Source organism: Ambystoma mexicanum, chromosome 10 (genome assembly GCF_040938575.1).
Source record: "Ambystoma mexicanum isolate Mex_15411 chromosome 10, UKY_AmexF1_1, whole genome shotgun sequence".
Lineage (NCBI taxonomy): Eukaryota > Metazoa > Chordata > Amphibia > Caudata > Ambystomatidae > Ambystoma > Ambystoma mexicanum.
The window spans coordinates 308,773,803-308,800,248 of NC_090932.1; the positions used below are offsets into that span (position 1 = coordinate 308,773,803).

The 26,446-nt window shown below is 46.7% G+C and overlaps 1 protein-coding gene across 5 annotated transcripts in view; it reads right to left on the minus strand.

Moving 5' to 3' along the window:
* The window catches only part of GIGYF2 (GRB10 interacting GYF protein 2), a 2,415,541-nt gene that overhangs the window by 95,135 nt on the left and 2,293,960 nt on the right, over positions 1–26,446 (minus strand). For all 5 annotated transcript variants that reach the window (XM_069617902.1, XM_069617899.1, XM_069617900.1 and 2 more), the window contains one exon: positions 12,643–12,815. In XM_069617902.1, the coding sequence (XP_069474003.1) occupies positions 12,643–12,815 (173 nt within the window). The remainder of the gene's footprint in view (positions 1–12,642; positions 12,816–26,446) is intronic.

The following is a 26,446-nucleotide window of genomic DNA, read 5'->3' on the forward strand; positions in this document are numbered from 1 at the left end:
ACAGATTGAGATTGGAGATCATGCACAACTTTCTACTTTTATTCAATTGAAATGTCATTCGCTTATGCCAAATATAACCTTGGCAGTGGTCGAAACTGATCGTCCTCTGCATTCCATCAGATGGAATCGAGGGACCTGTAACTTTGTTGTTAAACAAATATCCTCAGAGATTGAGAGGATTAGACGAGCAGGGGGAAATTATGAAAATACACTGTGCACGCATTATTCCGATATAGTTGCCACAGCACTTGAGCGGTTTTCCAAAATACAAAATAATGTGAAACATACACATCCATATGATCACACATGTAAACTATTAAAAAGGGATAAGAATAGGGCGTTGAGATATTTAATGAAAAGCAACTCGGGCATCGAAGATAGCAAGGCAAGGAGGAATAGAATTATATCAGCATACAGACACAATTTGAGATGTGCTCGTATTTCAAGATATAACGAGGTGAATTGTACATTAATTCGCGCCATTCTGGCTCATGACACACGAGTAATTTGGCGCACCTTGAAAGCTGATAATACATGTGTGGCACTGTTCTCGTCGAATTGTATTCCCGAGCAGACATGGCAAACATTTATAAAGGTTAAATATCAACTGCCTTGCAAATTTCGTTTTGTCCCAGATGTTTCTCTAGAATATTCTAATATCCCAAGGCTGAAGTGGAACTGCAGTGATATTATTTGGGCAATTTCCAGGTTGTCATACTCAAAAGCTGCAGGACCTGATGGTCTTCCCCCATGTCTTTATAAGGCGGATTCAGTGTTGTGGGCTGGCATTATAAATAATAAGTTCGACTCTATCATCAGGTCCGGGGAGGTTCCACCTTCATGGTTAACTGCTAATATAGTACCCATATTTAAAAAGGGTGATCCATCTCGCCCAGAGAATTATCGTCCAATATCATTAATTGATACTGAGACCAAGATTTCTTCAATCCTTCTCATATGAATTAGAGAAAGTAATTGGGGTCAATGACATGTACTCGAAATACCAAACTGGATTTAGGAAGAACATGAGCACAACCCTAAATGCTTTTATTATGTCGCATGTCATTGCTGGAGCAAAAGAAAAGAATTCTAATCCTGTCTATATAGCAATGATCGATATGAGCTCAGCTTTCGACACGGTTATCCGCAATTTACTGTGGAAGAAAATGACGAAGATAGGGATTCCAACTGTGCTGATGTATTGGATCATTAAGTTGCACAAGAATACATCGTACAGAATAAGAATTTCACCAGAAGGTGGCACTACTGCTCCTATATGCACAACAATTGGTTTGAAACAGGGTTGTAACCTCGCGGCCACCCTGTTTAACTTATACCTATCTGACCTGGGTGAGAACTGGGAAAATGGGAATTTGTTTTCCGTCAAAGTGGGGAGTATTCAGTTGAAATGGATTGCATTTGCTGATGATACTATTTTGTTTGACCCTACCCCGGTAGGGCTTCAAACTAAACTCTCTTTATTTGAGACTTTTGCAAAAGCACATAACTTGACACCTAACCCAGCGAAAACTGCCATTATGACCTTTGGAGTTAAATCAAAGAGGCAATCTTAGATGGCAAATATTGCATACACAAATTAATTGTGTGAATAATGCTATCTATCTAGGGTATTATTTATCAGCCCTTAACTCCATTAACTCTTGGTCTACTATAATTAAAAATAAAACTCGCCCACTATTATCTCAAATGAAAAGGATCTTTATCAAATATTGCAAATTCTCTTTAATCCCGCTAATAGATTTTATGACATTGAAAATTGAAAGTGTCATATTGTATACATTAGATATTTGTCTATGTGATATGACTATCACGCTTGATAGTTTACAGGGCTCTCTTTTGAAATCTGCAATGTTTCTTCCAATGTCGGTTCCAAACGCCATTATTCGACATGAATTGAGGCTGGTTTCACTCTGAACTCGCTGGAAATGGAGACAGTTGTCCAATTACGTTAAGATTCATTATCCTCCAACAAATTCACTGTATATGGACTTGAACAAAATGTTGGGTTCTCAAACTTCTAAAACTTTTTTTTAACTATCAATTGAAAATGCAACAAATCTTAGACAATGTAAATATAACTGTTGAGGATATACAATATCGTCCTGGTTTTGCTAAGAAAAAACTCTTTGAAATGGACTGGTGTATAACAATTGATTTAATTAAGACCTATGGGCTATATAAAGAATATGGTCTATATGTTAAACAGCGCATTCCACAATACGATCATGTCTTGTTATTTCCTTGTGAAAATATCCGAAAGGCATATATTCGCTTTAGACTGAACCTATACCATACAAGAGAAAGAACTAAGAACTGGGAAATGAATAAATCAAATAATTGTGTGGGATGTCGATTTGTTGAATGTAATGAATCCTATGAAACGTTGAAACACCTTATACTGTATTGTCCGCATTTTAAGAACATAAGGACACTTAAATTGATGAAATTTGTGAAGATTGAATTTGAGGAGTGCCTTGAAGTTTTGTGGTCCAGAAGTTGGCATGTTTTTGTAAGCATATTGAGAATGAATTAGAGCTATTTTTGTAGTTGCAATGATTGATTTAATGATTAAGATTTTAAAGATTTTAAATTTTGTAAAGGTTCTACATGAAATGTTTTATGTATTTTGAACCAAATGCAAATAAAAAAAAATAATAAATGTCAAAGATGAGGAATACGTTGGAGGACACAATCAATTCAAAGGGAACAATATATAAGTAACACACAAATACACTTCAAAATACACACTCTTAGTTTCTTTAAATCAGCAAGTACACATTTGGGATGGCACACACATGTTTACTACACCCTGAGGTGACTTCAATAACTAGGAGACTGTGGATGACAATGCATTACGTACCGTAAAAGCATTTCTGATGGTTGTATCTGCTTAGATTCACATGCTGTGCATAGTCCGACATCCAGTGGTCACTGCAGAGTATTGCATTTTGTTTTCGAAGTCAAAAAGGGGACGTCGACAAGGCGTGTCTGTAACACTATCCCTATAGTGACGTGCATTGTACCCACAATCCCTCACGAGTCCAGGTCCCTCTGTATTTTTTCTGCCCTGAGGGAGCCTATTAGATGTGAGTGAGTACAGAAAAGAGAGAGATAGATAAAGGATGTCTATGTTCCTTCCATCCGAGCGGGGAGGAAGGGTGGGCGCATGTGAATCTAAGCAGATACAACCATCAGAAATGCTTTTACGGTAAGTAATGCATTGTCTTCTGATGTTTGTTAATCTGCTTAGAATTACATGCTGTGCATAGACTAGCGAGCAGTACCCGGAGTAGGAGGTGGGCTGTGAGAAGGAACAGCAGAAAAAAGATGTCTTAATACTGCTTATCCGACCTGGGAATCAGATCTAGAGTGGGCATCTAGACAGTAGTGTTTTGTAAAGGTGTGTACAGAACTCCAGGTTGCCGCTTTGCAAATGAACTCAAGAGAGACATTTGCAATGAATGCTACCGAAGCCCCAGTGCCACGAGTAGAATGTGCTCTCGGCTTGAAGGGTAGTTCTCTCTCTTAGCAAGAGTGTAACGGAGAGTGATGCATTGGACAATCCACCTAGATATAGAGGATTTTGAAACTGCATCTCCTTCTCTTCCTGCTGTCACTGAGACAAAGAACTGATTAGTCTTTCTCAGAGGTCTAGTTCTTTCCATATAAAACATGACGGCTCTGCGCACATCTAGTGTATGCAGGCTCCTTTCTTGTAAATTTGAAGGGTTTTGAAAGAACGTTGGTAGTTCTATGGACTGGTTGACATGAAATTTGGAAATAAATTTTGGTGAAAACCTAGGATGTGTGCGTAGAACCACCTTATCTTTGTGAACTGTTACAAAGGGGTCTAGTATAGAGAGCGCTTGTAGTTCACTTACTCTCCTAATGGAGGTAATAGCTATTAAGAATGCAGTATTAAGAGTGAGGTCCTTAAGGGATGCCTTGTGCATGGATTCAAAGGGTGAGCGCATAAGCCTGGTAAGTACCACGTTTAGGTCCCATCCGGGAGCTGGGTTGGCTATAGGAGGGTGTATCCTCTTTACTCCCTCCATGAAGGCTTTAATAACTGGGACTTTCCACCACGACACTGACTTGATAAGTGGTGTATGAGGAAAGTGCACCTAGATGAACTTTAATAGAATTAAAGACTAATCCTGAGTCTAATAAGTGAGTCAGGTAAAGAACAATATGTGTGGGAGAGCAGTCAATTGGGTTGATGCTCTTCTTTCTACACCAGATGACGAATCTCTTCCATTTGCTAGAATAGCAGTAACGAGTGCTAGGTTTTCTAGCCTCCCTAAGAACGTCCATGCATTTTGAGGGAGGTTAAGTGTCCAAATTCTATGACCTCAGGAGCCAGGCTGCTAAATCCATGATCTGTGGGCATGGGTGTATTGTCTTGCCCCTGTCCCGTGACAGCCAGCATGTTGTATGGGCAGGGTAGTTTCACCGGTGGAGACAGAGACATCTCCATCAGTTGAGCGAACCATGGCTGTCGTGCCCACATAGTGGCCACTAGTATCATGGTGACTGGTTCCTGGTGCATCTTGTGCACTATTTTGTTGAGAAGGGGAGTCGGGAGGAAAAGCGTAAACAAATTTCCCTGACCATGTTATCCAGAGACCGTTGCCCTTGGATCGGTTCTGGGGGTACCTGGAGGCGTAATCTTGGCATTGGCAGTTCTCCAGAGTTGCAAACAGATCTATTTCTGGGAACCTCGATTGTGTGAAAACGTCGAAGACGATGTCTTCTCTTAACCGCCATTCGTACTCGGCAGGCAGAGGGAAGTGTCTGCTGAGTTCGTCTGCTAGCAGATTGAGTTCCCCTGGTACATGTTGTGACAACAGGAACATGTGTTTGAGAGCCCACTTCCAGATGTTCTGGGACAGCTTGGACAGTCGTGGAGAGTGCGTGCTCCCTTGCTTGTTCAGGTAGTACATGGCCGTGGTGCTGTCTGTGAGGGCCATCACTGTCTTCCCTTGCAGTTGTGCCTGGAAAGCCTTCAGTGCTTTGTAAACTGCTAGCAGTTCCAGAACGTTTATGTGTTTGGACGCTACACCCGGAGTCCAAACTCCATGTGCAGTCTGATGGGATAGGTGAGCCCCCCATCCTGTGAGGTATGCATCTGTGGTTAAAGTGGCTTCCACTGCGGGGGTGGCGAATGGTTTCCCTATTACCAGGTTTTCCTTCGACCACCACCGTAGTGAGAGAACCAAGGCCTGCAAGACCACCACTAGATCGTCCCATTGTCCGCTGGCCTGACACCACCGGCTGTTGAGCCACTCTTGCATTGGGCGCATGTGCAGGCCTGCGTGGGGTACCAAATATATACATGACGCCATCATTCCTAGCAATTGCATTACTTTGCGTACCGTCACCTCTCGACCGGCCACATATTGAGTGATCTGAAACAGCATATTTTGGACCCTCTCGTTGGAGGGGAAGACGAGGCCGTCCTTTGTTCGAATTAGAGCCCCTAGGAATTGTTTGATCTGGCTGGGGTCTAGGCTGGACTTCTTCTCGTTGATGGGGAAGCCCAGTTGGAACAAAAGGTCTACAGTCTTTTGGGTATTTGAGAAGCATGTCTCGTAAGAATCCCCTGTTAAGAGCCAATCGTCGAGGTAAGGGTATACTGGGATGGACAACCAGCGCACGTGGGCCGCTGCCACTACTTTTGTGAATACCCTCGGCGCTGACGCTATGCCGAAGGGTAGCACTCTGAACTGGTAGGGTTTGCCCTCGATCATGAACCTGAGGCATTTTCTGTGCGCTGGCAACATTAAAATAAGGAAGTATGCACCTTTCATGTCCAGTGTTGTCATGTAATCTCCCTGTGAAAGTAGGGGGATTACTTCCTGTAGGGTCACCATGCAAAATTTTTGAGGGTTGACAAATTTGTTCGCTGGGCGCAGATCTAGTGCAGGGCGCATGGTTAAGTCCTTTTTAGGTACAAAGAAGTACACTGAATAAATACCTTCCGTTACCTGTGATTGAGGCACGCTCTATTGCTCCTTTTAGTAGCAGCTGTTTAACTTCTTGAAGAAGGATGTGGAGGTGCTCCGGTGATCAGCGTCGTCCCCTTGGGGGTCTGTACTTGGGGGACCGACTGAATTCTATGCAGTAACCGCGGGCTATGATAGACAATACCCAGCGGTCTGATGTCATGCTGGTAGGAAAGATGTTAACCGGCCCCCGACTGGCGATGCATGGGAGGGGACCCGAACCTTCGGGTCATTTGGTGTTAGTAGCCGGGGATCCTCTGGGAGTGGGGCCCTGACCTCTACCCTTGCCACAGCGCTGTCCTCTTTGAGTGTATTAGCCATTGGTTCCCTGAGTAGAGGACTAGTTGCCTGCAGTGTACTGCTGTTGTTGCTGTTGTTGACGTTGGCCTCGAAAAAAGCGTTTGTTGCCGAATCCTCGCTTATTGGGAGGCCTTGAGATTTGGTCTAAAGTCTTTAGGGTGTCGAAATCCTTCTTCGCAGTCTCCAGTGCGTCATCCACTGCTTTCCCAAAGAGGTTAGAATCTTCTATTGGTTTATTAATGAGTGACGCCTGGGTTTCTGGCTTAAGCCCGGAATTGCAGAGCCAGACATGACGCTTCAGAAGTATTCCCTGGACTAAAGAACGGCCAGCCTTTTCTGCAGCATCAAGAGTGTTTTTAATGATGCTCTGGTTAACCAGAGTTCCTTCTGTTACCGTGGTTAATAAGCAAGTTCTTAAGGGCTCAGGGACTTCCTCGAGGTCTTGCCGTAATTTTCCCCATTGGGCATCAGCATAACTTGCCAGTAGGGTATTATTATTGACAATTTTGGTTGAAAAAGCTGCTGAGGCTGTAATTCTTTTACTCAGGGCGTAGATTTTCATTCCTTCATTGTCTGGGGGTGCTTCTCTGGTTGATAGCGGAACCCCTGCTCTTTTCCTTGTGGTAGTTACCACCAAGGAGTCTGGAATTGAGTGACCCTTAATGTATAATGGGTCTGAAGGAGAGGGAGTAAACAGTTTTTCAATTCTTGGATTGACCCCTCTGACCAGCGCAGGTGTAGACAGAGATGGGGTGATTCGTCTCTTAACTGAGGCGAGGAGGGGAGGGGAATGGTTTGACTAGTAGGTGGTTTTTCTTTAATGATTCTTTCGACAAAATCAGTATTGGGACAAATTTCCCCATTTTCAATCTCAAAGTGCGCTGCTGCCTTCCGTAGTTGCGAGTTGAAAGTGGGTTGTCATCTATTGGTGACGAATTCCTGACTGGTGTGGTCCGATGAGAGGGAAGGTTTAGGATCTCAGGGTCTGTAGACGCTGTTGGTGACTGCCAAGGCTGTGAGCCACCTTCATCTGGGTCTTCCTCGAAGCCCCCGACCTATGTCTAGGTTTTCCTCAAAACCTTCTTCGAGGTTCTGTTGGTCTTCACTATCTAAGAATTCCTCGTCCTCTTGGAAGTGAGGGTCTTCTTCAATGAGGTCATAAGTATTAGATTCCTCTTGAAGGGGGTTAAATAGTCTAGGATATTTAGCTCCGGGGTCCTCGAACTACCTATCTTGGCTTCTTGGGTGTTTTATGTTCAGGAGTGGACATTAATCTATCCAGTTTGTCCATACACGATTGGAATCTCTCAAAAGTCCAATGTGGTAATCCAGAATGGTCTGGAGGTGCAAAAGGAGGCTCTTCTGCCTGTAGCCGTCTTGATCTGTCCCATAACGTCGAGGATAAAGTCCTTTTGCCTTCTGAGAAACATTCCAGTAGGCTAGGGCCTTCTTTCGACAGTGGGAGCCGTCCCTGCCTCCCTTCCGGCATTCTCTGCATTTCCCTGGCCTTGTGAGCGGTCTTCGGCGTATCACTCGCCATCCGTCTCTGGCCGTCAGTGGAAACTATATGCGCCAAGCTCTCGACGATTAATTTATCCATCGAAGGTTCGTCTGTCGTCGTGCTGGGGGGTGCCAAGTCTTTTTCGGCGCCGATTACACTCTTACGAGGCGCGTCGCCGGGCATTTTGGTGGTAGCGCCCTTGTCTGCAGTTAGCCCAGTTACTAGTTGCGTCTGCGGTGGCGGGGAGGGCTTGCGACCCTTACGGTCGGTGGAGGACGCCGGTGGATCCGGCATCTCTGTTGGTGCTATGGCTTTCTTTGTCTTCGACGAAGAAGTGCTGTGGGTTGTGTGCTTATGTTTATGCCTTCTGTGTTCGTCAGTGTCGCTGGGGTGTTCATGCCCATAAGTAGGGCGTGAGCCGAACTTGTTGGGGCCGGGGACAGACGCCGAGGAGCGAGTATGCTCCCTAGAGAGGTCTATAACTTCCTAAACGGAGGTCGGGTTATCACTATCCTCATCACACTCGGCGGCGGCGGGTGAGGAATCAGCTCTAGACATAGCGTAGGCTGCCCACCTCTTGACCCTGCGGTCCTTTAACGTTTTCGGGCAAAGCAGTTTACAGGCCGCACAGCCTTCCTCGTTGTGGTCGAGGGGTAAGCAATGGTTACACCGCTTGTGCTGGTCTTTCCATGTGAATTTGCCCTTACAGCGTGGGCAAAATCTAAACGGAGTCCTCTCCATAGCTGAGGATACAGATACGAGTGATAACGACCCGAAAGGAAAGGGGGGGGGAGACAAAGGCATTCATAGAAATAGAAGAAATGTCCTGCGACCCCACTCTCCCTACTGTCTTAGGCCGGCAAGGCCAGGCTACGTGTTCGGCAGCGCCGAAGGATCTCCTCCGTCTAAGTCACCGCCGTCGAAGTTCTTACTCGGAAGGGCAGTGAAACAGCTTCGCAGCTACGACGTCGAAGGAGGGATCTAATGTAATGTATTATAATAAATAACGACCAAAGGGTCGAGTAAATATTTTTGCAATTTCTCTCGAGGAGCTCCGCGTTAAGGCAATTAATATCTGGGCGGAAAAAAACAATCAGAGGGACCTCGACACGTGAGGGATTGTGGGTACAGTGCACATCACTATAGGGATAGTGTTACAGACACGCCTTGTCGACGTCCCCTTTTCGACTACGAAAACAAAATGCAATACTCCGCAGTGACCACTGGATGTCGGACTATGCACAGCATGTGATTCTAAGCAGATTAAAAAACATCAGAAAATAATATTTCACTGGTACATTTAGAGCAATACTGAGTTGGTGTCAAAGAAAAGCGTTTGGGAACACAACAAAGGTTAAACACATATCCTGAAGCAGGTAAGTGCTTTTGAACCCGCTATGCAAAGTAAATTAACCCTTTCCTGGAGGAAAGATAAAGCAAAAAGTCAAAGGTAAGAAGTCTTTCAGGCAGCCGGCCAGCCAATGTTAATTGAGCAAAAGTCTAGGTGAGCTGAAGCACTTCTTGCAGGTAAGTAAAGTCTTGCACAATATTTTAGAAGTCTTTGTAGAAATAAAGAATCACTGTATGCCCAACAGCTGGGAGGCTTGTGAGGGGAAACGCTGCAAGCAACTCTCCAAAAGCAACCAAGACAAGTTTCAACTGAAAACAAGTAAGGCTACACAAGAGGTAAGTCTACTTCGTTTTACAGTACCCTTGGTTAGAAGAAATGGTTCCAGCTGGCTTGTGTTCCTGTGTAGGTCTGCAGATCCTGTTGTTCCTGGGCCTCAGTCGTGGGGAAGAGAGGGAGGACTTCTGGGTACTTCTGCTCTACAGTGGGAAGGTCGGTGGCAGCAAAGGGCAAACTTCAATTCACAGGCACTTTGCGGTTTCAGCTCCTCGCATCTATAGCAAATAGCACCACTGCGGTCTCTCGGATACCACTCCAGACTTTCCTTGCATCTGGGGTCCAGCACTCTTGAGGTGGCTCAGGCTTCGTCAGTCCTGCTTCCTCGGAATCCGGAGGATCTTCCTGGAGCTTGGGTTTGATTTAAAGACAGACCCTCACTCGATTCTGGTGTTCCTCTCCCTGGCACTTCGGTTCGTGCATCAGCAACAGAAGTACAGCCAGCTTCGAGAGGATTTCCAGATGAGCTTGTCTTGGGGTCGATTGGTCCCACCAACACAAGGGTAGGAGTCGTCCTTTGCAGATCTTCTATAGTTGAGGCGAATTCTGAGCATCAGCACAGAAGCAGGGCTTCACCAGGCAAACCAATGGTCCAGGAGTTGGAGTAAGTGTCTCTTCCAAGTTCTTCTTCGGATTCCTTCATCCAGTGGTCGACTCTGCCTTCCAAGCCAAAAACCTTTGCCTTTATGCAGGTTTCTCCCATTCATTCGCAGCCTAGCTGTCCCCTGAGTACAGCCCTCCAGCCAATCATCCTCGGGTGCATTCCTGTAACCAAGGACACTAAGCACAGGGAGTTTCGGGGACCTCCCTCACTTCCTGCCCCTGCCAGAGACGCTGGAGCCAGAGGTGGGCTTCACTTGTGAATCCCACTAAACACAAAACGAACAAAGAAACCACACCTGGTTTGGCGCACAGAGTAAATCTCAAGAAGGACCTTTCAACAAGAAAGGGCCATTTTGACAAAATGGACACCCATTGGTGCCTTACTGCAGCTGCAATTGCAGCCTGCAGTAAAAACACAATCGTAGTAAAAAGTAAACCAATGCCACCAGTGATTAATTGTAGAAAGGGGAACATACAAATGTTACATGAGAAACTAGACAAAGGGGATACAAAGTAATCCCTCCAGCACCCTATTGTAAGATCGTGTGTGCTGGGTCTAGAAAGTTATAAAATGTAAGTAAATTAAATTTTACTTTACTGCTCTTGGAAACTGTAGATTCACCAAGGGAAGGTATTTAAACCTTTGGTAAATCTAAGAGACTTCCCTGTGTCACTGCACTGAAGGTGCTTTGTGTCACAATGTAAAGATGATGTCTATGGAGTTTCTCAGACCCCAAAGTCGAAAGAAACAAGAGTCCAAAAAACTGAAAAATACATGAGAGTGGGAAAAGGTCTCAATCTCTCCAGGTTAGAAATTAAAAGTCCTAAAGTCCAGCAAAAAAATCTGGGGGTCTCGAAGGTAGAAGGGAATTAGCACATTTCTGAGAATTCTCCCTAAAATGGTTCATACAATCCTTATCTTGTCCTGATGTTCCTTTTCAGGAACTCTTGTTTGAACAACACAATCCCCTACTTGTATTAAATACCACCATTCTGGTTGCCTGCTATACTCTCCTGCCAGGGCTTCTTACATTTACACTTTTGTGATGGATGCCTGGCATACTCTAATTCCAGGGCTCTCTGCCCTTTTCCATAGTCGCACACACACTTTGTTTACAAATATATCCTCTGGATATATTATCCGGTCCTAGGTTTACCTATGTTAGCACAATTTACATCCATCTGCTTGTGAGGGTTTTATTTGTAATTGATCTCCCCTTTTAAAGTTAAGTTCATTCTTTCTTTCTCTCCAACTTGTTGGTTCATTCACTTGCATTCGGCATGACCACCGACACACCCCGCAGTCCCCACTGCCTCTGGGAAGAATCAACGGCTTTCTTTGATGTTCTTGTGTTCTCCCGCGGTCAACTGGAGAAGCGCCTTTGTCCGCTTTCTTCTTGCGTCTGTTTGTGCCTGGTTTCTGCTCCGGTAAGTAAAGTGCTGCTATTGGCCACCTGCAAACAACTAGGAGTCCCTCACCGGCTCCTGCCGTTCCCGCAACCTGTCATTCTAATGCAGCAGCCTTCTTCGCTGGTGAGCCGACTGGCTCCACCATGCCAGTAACCGACCTTTGCTCTCCTCAACCTCACAAAGAGTTGCAGCCCTCTCCTGCCAGCAGTAGTCATTGATGTCCTGCTTCACTTGCCTTTTAAATTTCCTGGGCATAGGTGTGCATGAACAAACACTAGAATGCTCATTGTGCTTGTGGCTCCTCATTCTGCCTTGCTCGATACTTCCTCTTCTTCGTCCCAGGACTTTGGTCATTCTGGGACAAGAAGTCCAGGTGTTGGAATTGGTTTGGAAGACTTTAATAGATTTTCAGTAGTCTTAAATGGTGAATGATTCTTGGATGAATTGTAGAATGAAACTGTAGAGGGTGATCTCCCTATTCTTCATGGGATAAAGAGTGGTCGTATAACAATAGGCCATAAGGGTATTAGATATGGGAGGTTTATTTTCAAGAGGAAATGGGGGGATACCAAGGTTGTCTCCCCCTAGGTTATCCTCCCTCATATAGCCGCTACAAGGGTCAGGATCAGGTAGCGGCTGCTGTCCCCATGCCACATGGGAGGTCACTGCTGGGAAATCAGTGATGACTCCATTGGGTTCCTCACAAATTTTAACAATACAAGAAATTCACTGAGAGACAGCCTCTCAATACTGATTGACTTATGGATTAAACAGTTTCCCCATAAGAATGAGCAAAAAGACAAGCAAAGTAAAGCAGAAGGCTTTACTTACCTCCAAAAAGTCAGGACAGGATACAAAACAAAGCAAAAATAAAGGGTGTCCAATAAAGGTCTACGCGAGGAAAGCGCAACAAGTACATCTTTCCCAACATGTACAGTACACCATTTGATGATGTTCTCAAGAACTTTCGAGGAAAATGTCAAAACCCAGCAGATGCTAAGACTGGTCTTGTGGTTAGAGGCGGAGGTAGGCATAAATTAGAAGGGTTTTGGACAACTGCCACGGTCCTGCTCAATGCAGGCCTGATTGCAATTACTCATTATGACAACCAATAGTACCTGTTTCAGCTGTGGTTGCTGCCGCTGCTGGTTCGTTTTCTGTTTGGCACGACGTTCAATAAACTTTTTGCCGAATTCCTTGGCTTCTGGTGTGTCACCAAGATAAGCACGGATATAGTCATGGACCTCATAGGCAGACTCAACCTCTTTCAGGAAACAGACAAATGTGGGGACTGAAAATGATGAAGGAAAAGGAGGTTAAAAGCTGTTAGTGTGTGTGCAAGAAGAGCAAGCTGCATGTGCAGAAAGTACAGTAAATGATCATTCACCTCTCCCACTCCATCACCCAGACGGAGAAATTACTCACTGTAATGTTATTTCTATGCATTCTTCTCCCGCAGATTCCTCATTGGAAAGATATCGTCTTCCAGCTCAGCTGCTTGGAAATACTACAACAGGGGGTGTGTCAGTTGACCTAAACTCGGCCGTCGAACTTTGATCGGTCTTTATCCCGTGCTCGATCATCGGCTCCGGACATCATATATACACTGTCACTACGCCCCGTACCTCAGTTCCCACCCCCACAAACCCCTGAGCTCAGCCGCTGTAGAGGAAAAACAGCGAGAGAGGAAGGCACAATAGCCAATAGAGGGTTAGAAAACAAGGATCCCATAAGGATAGGTAGCATCCTTTTTTTTTTTTTTTTAAAGAGGCTGAGAGAAACATACAGCTTGCTAGACAGAAATCAACCAACTATAGAACCATCACCAAGTCTCCTTTCTCCCGAGAAAACGCATACACCTACAGCTAACGCTTTCTGAGCCGGGAAGGATGGGAGGGGTGATGAGGGATCTGCAGGAGAAGGATCCATAGAAAGAACATTATGGTGAGTAATTTCTCCTTCAATGGATTGGTTTTCCCCTACAGATTCCTCATCAGATAGACACCCAAAGCAGTGGAACAATGGAGGTGAGCAGAAAGCTCACAGCAAAAGATTTTGTAACACTGTTTTACCAAATGGAGCGTCAGCCCCACGGGCGACGTCTAGGCTATAGTGCCTCGTGAAAGTGTGGAGTGAGGACCAGGTTGCTGCCTAGCAGATATCCCTAAGTGGAACTCCCCTTCAAAGGGCTGTAGATGCAGAGACCCCTCTGCTGGAGTGGGCTCTGATGCCAGGAGGCGAATCCTTGCCTGCAGATTGGTAGCATTCTGCAAAACATAATATGATCCATCGTGAGAGAGTCTGCTTCGTGACAGTCAGACCTTTTCTGGACAAGGATTAGGCTACAAACAACTGGTCTGTTTTCCTATTTTCTGCCATACTTGCCACATAGCAATTTAAGGCCCCTTTTGGGTCCAACCGGTTGGAAGCGCTGCTCCTTCATGGAGGGGTGCGGAGGTGGGTAGAACACAGGCAGATTTATCACCTGGGAAAGATGGAATTCTGACACCACCTTTGGTAGGAATCCAGGTCTTACCTTCAGCAAAACCCTTTCACTGAAAAAGCGCAGAAAAGGAGGTTTGCAGCAAAGGGCCTATAACGAATGATGGCAACCAAAAAGGCTGTTTTCAACATAAGCATCTGCGAATAGCAAGTGTGAAAGGGCTCAAAGGGAGCCACCATGAAAAAGTTGGGAACCAGGTTCAAATTCCTATCTGGGACTACAAAAGGAATAGGCGGAAACGTATTCACAAGGCCCTTCAGGAATTGGGCCATAACCGGGATAGTGAAAAAAGAACTTTGATCCGGAGACCTTTCGAACACAGACAAAGCTGCCAAGTACCCTTTGACTGTGGTGACCCGAAGGCTTGGCAAGGCCAGTGACAGAAGGAACTCCATCACTGTAGTGGTGGGACAAGGGGTAGGGTAAATCTCGCGTTCCCGGCACCACGCCTCAAATAGTCTCCACACGCACGCATATAGAGTTCTTGTAGATGGTCTGCGTGTAGCAAGCAACTCCTCGAGCACCTCATCAGAGAGGTCCCAGTTATCGTATCTCATCCTCTCAAGAGCCAGGCATGGGGGTTGAGGGATTCCGGGTTCGGGCGGAGCACCCAACCCTGCAACTGGGTTAGTAAATCCTGGTGGTGAGGCAGCCAGAGAGTTGGGCAGATAGCCAGATTCCGAAGGCCCGAGTACCACGTTCACCTCGCCCAGTCTGGGCGATCAAGATCATGGTTGCTCGAAACCTCCAGAGAATCCAAGGAATTAAGGGAATCAGAGGGAAGGCGTAGTGGAGAGGGAAGGTCCGATCCACCAGAAACGCGTCCCCTAGCGCAGCATTCGCTGGCAATTCCCTCAAGCAAAACATGCTTCCCTTCAGAGACGGAGCTAACGCCTTCAGGGCTAACCTGATGGCCTGCAACTCCAGCCTGTTGATGTGCCACCTGGCTTCCATCGCTGACCAAAGGCTGCTCGCCTACAAGTCCTCGCAGTGAGTGCCCCAACCTTTGAAGGACGCATCCGTGACTACTCAAGCTTGAGGCCACAGAGTCTAGAAGAACAAGTTACTCTCTTACCTGGTAACGCTCTTTCGATGGGATGGTCCTCCGACGTATTCCATATCTAGGAGAGGTAATCACTGCAGCACAGCTGCTGTGATTACCCGTCATAGATATGGAATACGTCGGAGGACCCAATCCCCTCGAAAGGTTCCCCACTAGCAAATTGCTGCTACTGGTCCACCAAAACAGGTTGTTGACCACAGACCTGGACACTCTGAAAACGTCCTTCAGGGTTCCGGGGTACTGGGACCACCGACCTCGCAGGAGCCATTGTAATGATCTCATTCGCAGCCTGGCCTCTGGCACTAGAAAACTACAGCAGGCCATGAGACACAAGAGGTGAAAAAAGGAAGCCGCTGGAAAGGTGGCCTGGTTCTGGAACAGATGCACCCATCTGCGCAATGCTGACAACTCTCTCCTCGGCCAGAAAAGTATTTTCTTCCCGATTGTCTAGGACTGCCACGATGACTTATAGCTCCTGAACTGGTGCCTTATAGGACTTCCGAAAGTTCAGGGAGCAGCCCAGCCTGTGGAGTAGTGAACAGGTGTCTTCGTGATGGGACAAGACCTGCTACTCTGACCTCCCTCAGATCTACTAGTCGTCCAAATACGGGAATACATGGACCCCGGATCCCCCGAGATGAGCTGCAACTACTGACATGAGCTTGGTGAAGAGACCATTGGAGCAGAGTGTTAGGGAGAATTCTAATTTCTGTGCTAACTCCCTTCAACCTTAGACACCCCCCAGCTCTTTTGCTGGACTTTAGGACTTTTTAATTTTAACCCTGGAGCAAGACCTTTTTTCTCTCTCACTCTTGTTTTGACCGGATATGGCTCATGTGTTTCCTTTGTTTTTGGAGTCTGACAAACTCCATAGGCACCTACTTTTTGTATGGTGACACACAGCACCTTCAGTGCAGTGTCACAGAAAAATCCTTTAGATTTCTCAGAAGGTTTAAATATCTTTTCTTGTGTGAACTACTGTTCCCAAAAATAATTAAGTGAAATTTACTTTACTTAACTTTTCTTTTTGTGGGTCCAGCACACACCATCTTATGTGGAGTGCTGGGGGGTTACTTAGTAGCCCTTCTTCCCACCTACTCAAGTAACATTTTTTATGTTACCCTCACTACTTTAAATGGCTGCTGGCAGTGGTTTAATTGTCCTACCATTGTGCTTTTCTACCACAGGCTGAATCCTAGGCTGCAGTACAGCATCCATGGATGACCATTTGCAGGGGCGTTGCTAGGGGGGGGCTAAGTGGGCTATAGCCCCTGATCTTTTGGCTGTAGCCCCGGATAGAATCTCAGGAGCTACAGCCAAAAGACTAGCTAGCCCCCAGTCCCAACAGTTCTGACATCAGCTTAGCCCCGGGTCTTTTCCAGACCTAGCAACTCCCCTGACCATTTGGTAAAAATGACCCCGGTCGTCTCTTTTCACCATTTTCTGTTTGTGAGGTCTTTCTTGGGTTTTACTCTGCGCGCCAAGCCAGGTTTGAGCCCTTTGTTCATTTTGCCTTTGACAGGCTTTAGTACTGAAACCCACCTCTGGCTCCAGTGTGTTTGGAAGGGGAGGAAGTGAGGGATGTTCCTGAAACGCCCCTGTTCTATGTTTCTCGGAATGCCTGAATGCACACAGTCCTGATTGGCCGGCTAGCTGTCCTTTGAGGACAGCCACCCAGAGGGACAGCTAGGCTGTGCACGAATGAGAGAAACCTGCTTAAAAGGCAAGGGTTTTGGGAGAGGCAGAGTCGACCACTGGGAAGAACACCAACACCCAACAAAGAAACCATGAAAGAAGTTTGCTGCATTCTCCTGTGCCCTTGAATTGCCTAAAGGCATGCTGCTGTGCTGAAACTCCTTTTTCTGATCGACAAGAGAAGCTTGGCAAGGGACGACTTCTTCCCTTGTGTTAGTGGGATCAACTATCCCCAAGACGAACTCCACTGGACCAACTTCACCGACTCGCTGTACTTCTTTGCTGCTGCAGGTACTGAGTGCCAGGGGTTGAGAAATCCGTAGTCGAGTGCAACGTCTGCAAGTCGGCCAGAAGATCCAGGAGTTTCACCAGGACCCTCCAGAAGGTGGACGACCAGCGCTCGAGTCCACTCACCAGAGTGCAGAACTCAAGGAGTGAAGGAAGCCCAACTGCGGTCCAAGATCTGCAGTGGTGCAGTTTACCGAGCGCTGAAACCGTGAAGTGCCAATGATCTGAAAAGAGCCCGTAGCTGCCTCCGAATTGCTGCTGCAGGAGTCTTCCAGATGTCCTCCCTCTGGTCCCCATGACTGAGGCCCAGGAACCCAGGATCTGCATCACTGCAACCATACAGAAGCCAGCTGGACCACTCTTCTAACCAAAGGTACTGTTCCGACTTGGGGTACTTACCTCAGTTTCTTTAGCTTTGCTCTTCCCAGTTGAGACTTGCAGTAGCTAATTTGCTAGAGTTGATTTCAGCTGTACTCTTCACAAGTGTGACAGCTTGCGACACTACAGTGATTTTTCTTCAACAAACTAACTTTGTGCAAGTCTTTGTTATCTAAGAAGTTCCCCAGCTCCATAGACTGCGCTCCAATTGACTTTGGCTGTCCTGGCTCCCTGCAGACTCTTCTAGTCCATTTGACCTGGATATTTACAGTCCCTCAGAGGTGATAACTTGGTTTTAAACTATTATTGCTGGGAAAAGTTTTTGTCTACACTTCATTGGAAGTTGTAAGTGGTCACATGTTCTGAGAACCTGTTTCACCGTTTTCCTTACCTTAACCTTTCTTTTCTACAAACTTCAGAATTTACAAAGTGAACTAGTGATATATAAATGCCATGCTGTCCTACTTAGTGAAGTCACATTAGGGTCTAGGAAGTGTGTAAAAAGCATCTCTAAAGAGTATCCACTAGCTTTGTCTTGATTCTGGAAAAGAATTTTAAAGTATATTTGATTGTTACATATATTGCCCTTTTTAAAGAATGTTCGTTTAAAAACTGATGTTAAATAAATAACTATTTATAACAAAAATCTTTTAAGTTTAAATGTTACTTGGCTACTTGTATTTGCGAATTTCATTGCTACAGCTCTACAACTCACATTTACCCCTCTTGAGATAAGCCTGGCTGCTCAGTCACACTATCAACTTGAGTAGTACAGGCATATAACAAAAAAGAGGACAAGTGTTGTGTAGTCTCGCACAGGGTTACTACATCAATTCTTGCGTAACACTGAGGTCAACCCAAAGGAAAGCACCTTGAACTGATCGTGCTTGTCCCCTATGAGAACTTCCTGTGCTTTTTGTGTATCGGCACATGGAAGTAAACACCCAGAAGATCTATGGACACCAGCCGGTCCTGCAACTCGAGAGCGTGGAGAATCTCTCTCGACTTCGCCATGTTGACTTGGTCTTTCCTCAGCAACTTGTTCAAGGCTCTGGAGGTCAAAGATGGGACAGAGGCCCCTCCCCCCATTCTTGGGTACCAGGAAATACCGGCCTGATCCTCTCTGCTTGGGTGGCACCTCTTCCATAGCACTCTCCACCAACAGGGCTTGCAGTTCTTCCTGGAACTCCTATTCCAGTTGTCATGGAGGTGGAGGGAGTCGGCTCTGAGGTTTACTTAAGAAGGGCAGATAATAATCCCACCGCACAAGCTCCAGGGCCCAGGTGTCAGGGGTGGTAATTTCATGTCATTCGGGCCAATGCTCCGACAGCCATCCTCCAACGTGTGAGTTGTGTGAGGGGAAAATCAATGCCCCTGGTGCTGGCTTCTGGAAGCAGTCCTGCCGCTTCCGGAGCACGAGAAACGCTGCTGCCCTTGCCTGGCATGTGGGAGCTGTGCTTTCCTGCCATAAGGGATGTAGCGCCTGTACTATTTGCCTATAGAAGCAAAACTAAAGGCAGGTTTGGCCGGCTGCGCGGCTAGGCCGAGCGATTTTGAGGCAAGCTTAGACACCTTTAACTTTTCCAGTGAGCCATCAGTCTTTGGGTCAAAGAGGAATTCCCCATTGAAGGGCATGTCCAGCGACCTATTCTGGACATTAGGGGAAAACCCAGAGGAGAGTAGGTAGGCCCATCTCCCAAGCACCATGGCCGACCCCATCGACCGTCCCTATGCAGTCCGCCACGTCCAGGCACGTTTGCAGGGACTGCCTGGCCACCTCTCTCCAGTCATACGCCAGTTGCATGAACCCGTCCGGCACCTCCCCTTCAGGGATGTACTGGGCTGCATGCTCGACAGCCTTCCATAGGTCAAAGGAATATTTTGCAAAGCCACACAAAACATTGCTAGCCTTTAAGGCCATGCTCCCAGAGGAGAAGATATTTTGTACAACAGCATCCAATTTCTTGCACTCCCTGTCGGGTGGCAGACTGGAAGTGGCTGAAGCAGCCCTGGTGGATACTGTGGCTGCCTGAACATCTAGCCACTCCGGGGAAGGGTGAGAGGAAAGGAAAGATTAATCCCCCTCTTGCCGGCCTGTACTTGCTGGTGAAGTTGGAGTTGACCAGGGGAAAGAGCAGAAAAGTTACCACAAGGAGGTGACTGGGTCGGCTAAAGTTGGGTTCAGATGGCCGGCATCGAGGGCTTGTCCTTTGGCGTCAAAAGAGTGGCTGTTGGCGTTGGACAAACTTTGGCCGCCGACGGCACGTCATGAAGTATCGGGCCGAGGCTTACAGGAAGGTCCTCGCATCCTAGGCTTGCTTGTCTTCGGCGCCGAGCCTGAAGGTTCTACTGACGTCCATGACATCGGAACCAGTGCTATCTGCTGTTTCAGGGGCTTGCCCACAACCACAGATGCCTTCTGGAACATCGCAAACATTTGTGACTTAAAGTCCTCCCACTCTTGCCACGACATCGGCCCCACCGACAACCTAACCCATTCTGATAAAGAGTCGGAGTGGCTTAATTCACTCCTCTTCGTTCTGTGAGAGGAGGACGAAGATGAATGGCTCTGCTAGGGGGGCCTTTTCTTCGTCTTTTTATACCGATGTCCAATCTCCTTCTCAGGTGTGGGCCCCTCCGTCTCGGCCTCTAAACCGCACCAGTGATTTTAATGGCAGTCGGCCCAACACGAGCTTGGCTGCCCACTCCTGAAGATACTTCGGGTTCATTTTGCAAACAATGCGCACCCCTTGGGGTGGTGACCCGTGCTGAGACACCACAAGCAGACGTCGTGTGGGTCAGTCACCGACATTTTGGAGCTGCAATCGGTGCAGCTCTTGAACCCTGATACTCTAGTAGCGGACATGGGAGCTTGCGGAATCGAAATTGTACAAAGTTGACCACACACACAAAAAAAAAACGTTGAGAGGAGTGGAAGACTTAAAGGAACTGAGGTACGGGGCGTAGCAACGCAGTACATATATGTACATGACGCCGATGTCAATTCCAGAGCCGGTGATTGAGCACCGAGACAAGACGGATCATCGATCGCCGGCCGAGCCGAGGTCCGCTAAGCCCTCTGTTGAAGATTTTCCGAGCAGCTGAGCTGGAAGAGGATATCTGAGGAATCTTTAGGAGACAAGCAATCCATTGAAAGAACATTGAACAAAAGCATTCAAGCATGCCCCTTTGAACTTCATACAAGACTTCCTGAGTTTTTTTTCTCTCAACCTACTAAGAAGGAAATACATGGACACAGGGCGGAGAGGACAGGAGGTGGGTCATATGCTATGTTGGCTCTTGTAATGGTACACACAAAAAACTAAGTCAGCTCAAGGGGAGGTGTCCAGATGAAATTCGGAAAAGACATGGGTGGACAACAGTGATGTGAATCATGCCCCTACAGCATGTTCAAAGGTTTCTTTCTGATGAATTCAGTAAAACTCCCAGAAAACACATCTCTGAGCGGTCAGGGAACATTGTTAAGGTGGATTTTCAGATACAGCCCGGTAGACCGATTCATAGAGGCCAGCCAGAGAGGACAGATTTTCTTTTGCACCTTTACCGCAACAGACTTTAATGGGACATCCTTTAACATTGCTTGTGTTGAACCCTGTCCTGACTTTTTGGAGGTCAGAAAAGCATTCTTCTTTACAACCTTGTCGGGTTTGCTAATTCTTATGGGGAAACTGACTAGACCCTAACACTGTCAGTACTGGAAGACTATGTTTCTCTTTATGAATTCTTGAAGTGTTTCAATTGCACACATCTTATAGTGAAGTGCAGTTTGGATACTTTGCATCCTTACCTCTTTTTATATAATGGGTTTTTGGTTACTTTTCGTATGCACTTAAGACAAGCTGGTGGCAGCTGTGATATTTTTAGTTTTTGTGTTATTTTACTAATGCACTTCTGCATTTACTGCAAATGGCTATTAATGCTGGCTAGCACCCTAAGGTGGCCATGCCATGAGGTGCTTTGCTTGTTGTTTGGCATTATTCCTGCCTTCTCAGGTGAGGCAATGCCTTGCATGGAAATCCCTTTCCCAGGGAAAGCTGTGGCTTTCATAGGCTAGCAGGCGTTGTGTGTGCGTGTGAGCCGGAGAAGGGGGCTGGGACTGTAATTCCAAGCCTCATCTTTGGTGCCAGTGTCCCCGTTACTGGGCCGATTAGTGACCATGGTGGGCTTGCTCCCAGTCAGAATTTGGATAAAAGGAGGGCTCTTGAAACTGTTCAGGAGATCATCGTTGGCACAAAGACTTCCAAGAAGACAAGCAGTCCACTGATGTCCCGAGAACTACCCATGCAGTTGAACAGCATTGACTCCAGTGTTGTCCCGGCGAAGCCCTGATACTCTGTATTGATAGCAAGAATGTCTATTTTGGTGCTTCGAATGCTGGACCGGTGAGAATAACCAATTTCAACCTCTGTGACCTTGACTGACTAGCTTGCTCCTGGGCTACCTCGTTGCAGATGTCATCATTCCCAGTTCAGCCTTGGAACTTGGCAGATCTTCAGCTCGTGCCACAAGCCACCTGCTCCTGCATTTACAGGCATCTCACTGCAAGGGAAGCTGTGCTGGTGCCGCTCCGGTCTTTTCCGCTGTAGGATCACCTGTCGCCGTCTGACTATGGTCACCTTCATTGAGTCTAGTCTTCTTTGCGTCCCGAGGTGTCCCATGGTGGACTCTTCCCAAAAAAGACTTCACTTGCATTCATTTGGGTCTTCAACTGGAAGCTGTCTGGAACAGAATCCTGGGCACAGCGACTGACCAAAATAAAATCCTGTTAAACAAATCATCTCTTCTGTCTAGATGTTGAGATGACCCTCGTGGAAGGATACAAACAGAAGAACAAGCTTGGAACTGAGTCTGGAACCTCCAATCATGGTATACGGAGAACACAGAGTCAGGGGGGTAAGCCCACATACCTGTTGCTTTCTACCCCAGTCTTCCATGTGATACAGTTGCACACATCACCACACAACACCTACAGACAAGTGCAGTTAGGATACTTTAAATCTTAAATTTGTACCTAATAGCTTTTTTGTTATTTTGATGATGTCCCAAAGACAAGTTGGTGGCAGTTGTGTGATTTTTTACAGCTTTTATGATTTTTTTCTCATGGACTTTTGCATTTACTGCAAATTGCTATTAAAAGTAGCTAACATGGGTTAGCCAAAATCCAATTAAGGTAGGTGGATGAGCAGTCAAAGGTTAGCATCAGTACACATGTGAGAGAAGTCTAGCGCCTCAGAGTCCACACAGGGAAACACTCAATAATTCAAGTTAGGCAGAATCCTGTGCAGTTCCCTTAGGGAGCACTTCAGAAGGTTAAGACTACAGGTGAGAGCAATAAATCCCCTTTGGTATCAGTCTGTACCTCAAAGATTTAGTTGGTAGCTATGGTTGAGCAGTCAGACTTCTCTCAAGAGGGAGATGAGCAGTATTCAGGATTTACACCATAGGCTTTCAGTACTATGGAACAAGGAAACACTGACCAAAGCTTTGTAGTAAAAAGAATATATATATTTATTTTATACACTTCTAGTTAGACACATCTATGACAGTTCAATTGTAGACAAGTTTGAGCAAGAGTGAAAACTGAGCAAAACAGCACAGTGAAAACCAAACACAAATGGCACTCTCACTGACTATTTCTCACAAGGGAGGGAAAGTACAAGTTATATAGAAATATCTTCTGACACACCCTAGCAACACTTTTCATGAGTTTGTGAACCAGTTTAAGCAAGGCAGTGCATCAGTATAGAAAATACTTAAATGAAAACTGAGCAAAACGGCATTTCACAAGGTTTAAAAGTGGGGAGGAAAGAGTGGTTATAAGAAGTAGGTGCACCAACACAGTTCTAGTTGAGAAGCAATCTAGAGAAGGCAGTTCTAACAAATCTAGCCAGAGTCAGCAGGCCGGTGCCAGAGTCAGTGCTGCAGGACAAGGGCCCAGGAACAAAATGTTCTTGTAGCTGCAGTCAAGTCTTTGGTTAACAATTTTGAAAAGAAGGATGCAGAAGGTGAAAGACAATGTTAAGAGTGAGGGGCGGCCAACCCAACAGGTAGGTAAAGGATTTAAAACACCTTTAGCTCTACCGCGAAGAAAGGGCGGCCTGGCGGAACAATGTACCTTTAAAATGAAGAAGTGGCTCCTGCGGTGGCGGTTGTTCCTGGTAGTTCCTGCAGTTCGGGGGATCCAGCAGAGGAAGAGAGGCTCTCGTCGTGGAGGAAGTTTCGAGTTACTGCACTACCCAGCGATGAAACCAGCCGCGGTGCTGCCCGACGAATAAAAGGTATGCTCGTTTAAATCGCGGTCCGGGTGGACTGGTGCCTCGCTATCCGGCCTCCGAGTACAGGGTACTGGCTATTCGATCAAGGCAGGTCCGGGAAGGCAATTGGCAAACTGGTTGGCCCCACCAGCTCAAGGGAAGAAGGCTCTTTCAGATGAAGAAGATCTCTTGTCGTATGGAGAAAAGTGGTGAGACGCTGCAGCAGGGCTTCACCGGTGGTTCAGTCGTTGCAGATGTCTTTGGCTTCTCTCCTCTTCGGCTTCTTAGTTCCAGTGGCGACGTCTTGCTCTTCCAATCCACAGGACCCTGCTTTTATATTAAAAAAAAGCCCCATTCATACAGCCTAGCTGTCACTCACACGGTGGAGTGGTCATCTTGGCGGGAGACCCCCCAGCCTATTAGGATAAAGTGCGACATGGGTTGCTGAGGCAACCCTGTCCAGGGGTCCTACTACCCCTCCCACAAAATGGCCCCACCCCAGACTCTGTGGCGCCGAAAGGAGGGCTTCTTGGCAGAAGCCCGCCAAAAGGACGAATAAAGGCTCCCCGACCTGGGTTATGAGTTTAGAGAAAGACACGAGAAAGAAGTTATATTAAAGTTCTGGCAAATAAAACCTACCGGAGTAAAGTTAAGATTAAAATACACTGGTGGTATGTTAGAGGCTGTCAGAAAATGTGGTAGCCTCGAACAATGGGAAAATCCTATAGGAAAATATTTGCAGTCGAATATTTACGGTAGTAACCACTGCCACCAGCCAGAAATTTTTGAGAGAGGGACTGTACGGTACCCTCTCGAAAATGAACATAAGGGAAAAACGATTAACCCTTTTCAGTACCTCCAAATTAAGATGGGCTGTACTGCTTAGTTCAAAATAATTGACTACTAAAGTCAATGGGGACTTTACATGCCGTAGGAGACAGTAGTCAGTCCCAGGGTATGGAGTCTATGTTTGGGGGTCGCTACAACACCTTTGTGTCACTGCACGGAGGGTGCTCTGTTACACATGAGAATAAAGATGGTTCCTATGGGAGGTGAGAGAAAACCCCATGGACATTAAACACAAAAATAACCTAGAACACACACAGCAAAAATGCCTAAGAGTGGGAAAGAGAGTCTCACTCTTAGCAGGAGAAAAAAACAAACCCTTCAAATCCAGCAAAGCTGCTGGGGGACTCTATAGTTAAGGTTAATTAGCCATAGAATGAGAATTATCCCTAATATATATATATATATATATATATATATATATATATATATATATATATCAGGACATTCTTTCCCCGCACAGACGGCAGGAAAGCCTTCAGCGCTAGCCTGATTGCTCTCAGCTCAAAAAGATTGATGTGTAGTTTGGACTCCGATGGAGACCAACGACCGCTGATGGTCAGATCGTTGGCATGAGCCCCTCACCCCGTGAGGGAAGAATCCGTCACTACTGTTACCCCCGGCCACAGTTGCCAAAAAGGCTCCCCCTTCATGAGATTTTCCTCGCTGGACCACCACAGAAGATCCTGGGAGACTGACAGGAACATGAAGGAGATCCAACATCTTGCCTGAGAACTGGGACCATTGAGTACGGAGAGCCCACTGAAGGGAACGCATTCTCAGCCAGGCCTCTGGCACCAGAAAAATGCAGGATGCCATGAGGCCGAGCAACCGTAAGAATTCGTAAGACGGAAGTGTCTGGGCATGTTGAAACTTGGAGACCATCTGGAGAATGTGTTTAGCCCTCACCTTGGGTGGCGAGCACATCCCCAAGGACCTGTCCAACGCAGCGCGATGTACTGGAGCTGTTGGCAAGGTGTCACATGCGACTTCTTGAAATTGAGGGAGAAGCCCAGTTTGTGAAGGGAGTGGCAGGTGACGCTGAGATGATCCAAGGCTTGTGTGGGACAACACACCCCGAACAGCCAATCGTCCAGGTAGGGATAGACGTGAATCCCCCTCTCCTGAGATACGCTGCCACTACCACCATGAGCTTGGTGTCGACCCTTGGGGCAGAGGTCAACCCAAATGGCAGGACATGAAACTGATAGTGCGAGCCGCCAACTGCGAACCTCGGGTATTTTCTGTGCTTGAGCTGGATCGGTACATGGAAATAAGCATCCTGCAGGTCCAATGACACCAACAAATCCAGAAGTTTGAGGGCCTGAAGGATCTGAGAAAGAGTGACCATCTTGAACTTGTCCTTCCAGAGGAACTTGTTCAAGTATCTCAAGTTCAAGATGGGTCTCAGTCCTCCAAACTTTTTGGGAATCAAAAAATACAGGGAATACCAACCCTTGTTCCTCTCCGCCACAGGCACTGGTTCTATAGCGCCTTTCTCTAGCAGGGTCAAAATCTCCTGCACAATGAGCGGATACGGAACCCCCAAAGGGTGCTTCCCCGGTGGATTGTCGTGAGGCCGTCTTAGAAAACGAAGGCAGTAGCCGTGGGCTATTGTTTCCAGAGCCCACACATCTGAAGTAATAGCTTGCCACTCTTCTAGATGCTGAGACAGCCTGTCCCCTACCGGTGAACAATGAGACAAGGCCTCAGAGCTGTTTTCAAGTGGCTGCGGCAGTGCCTGATGGTAAAGAGGCTGCTGCTTGAGCGGTTTTGGCACCTCAACCTCGTTCACCATGAGTGAACTTACGTTGGCCCCTCTGACTGGCCATCCCTCTCGCCCTTCCGAATGAGTAGTAGCGAAAGGAACGTGT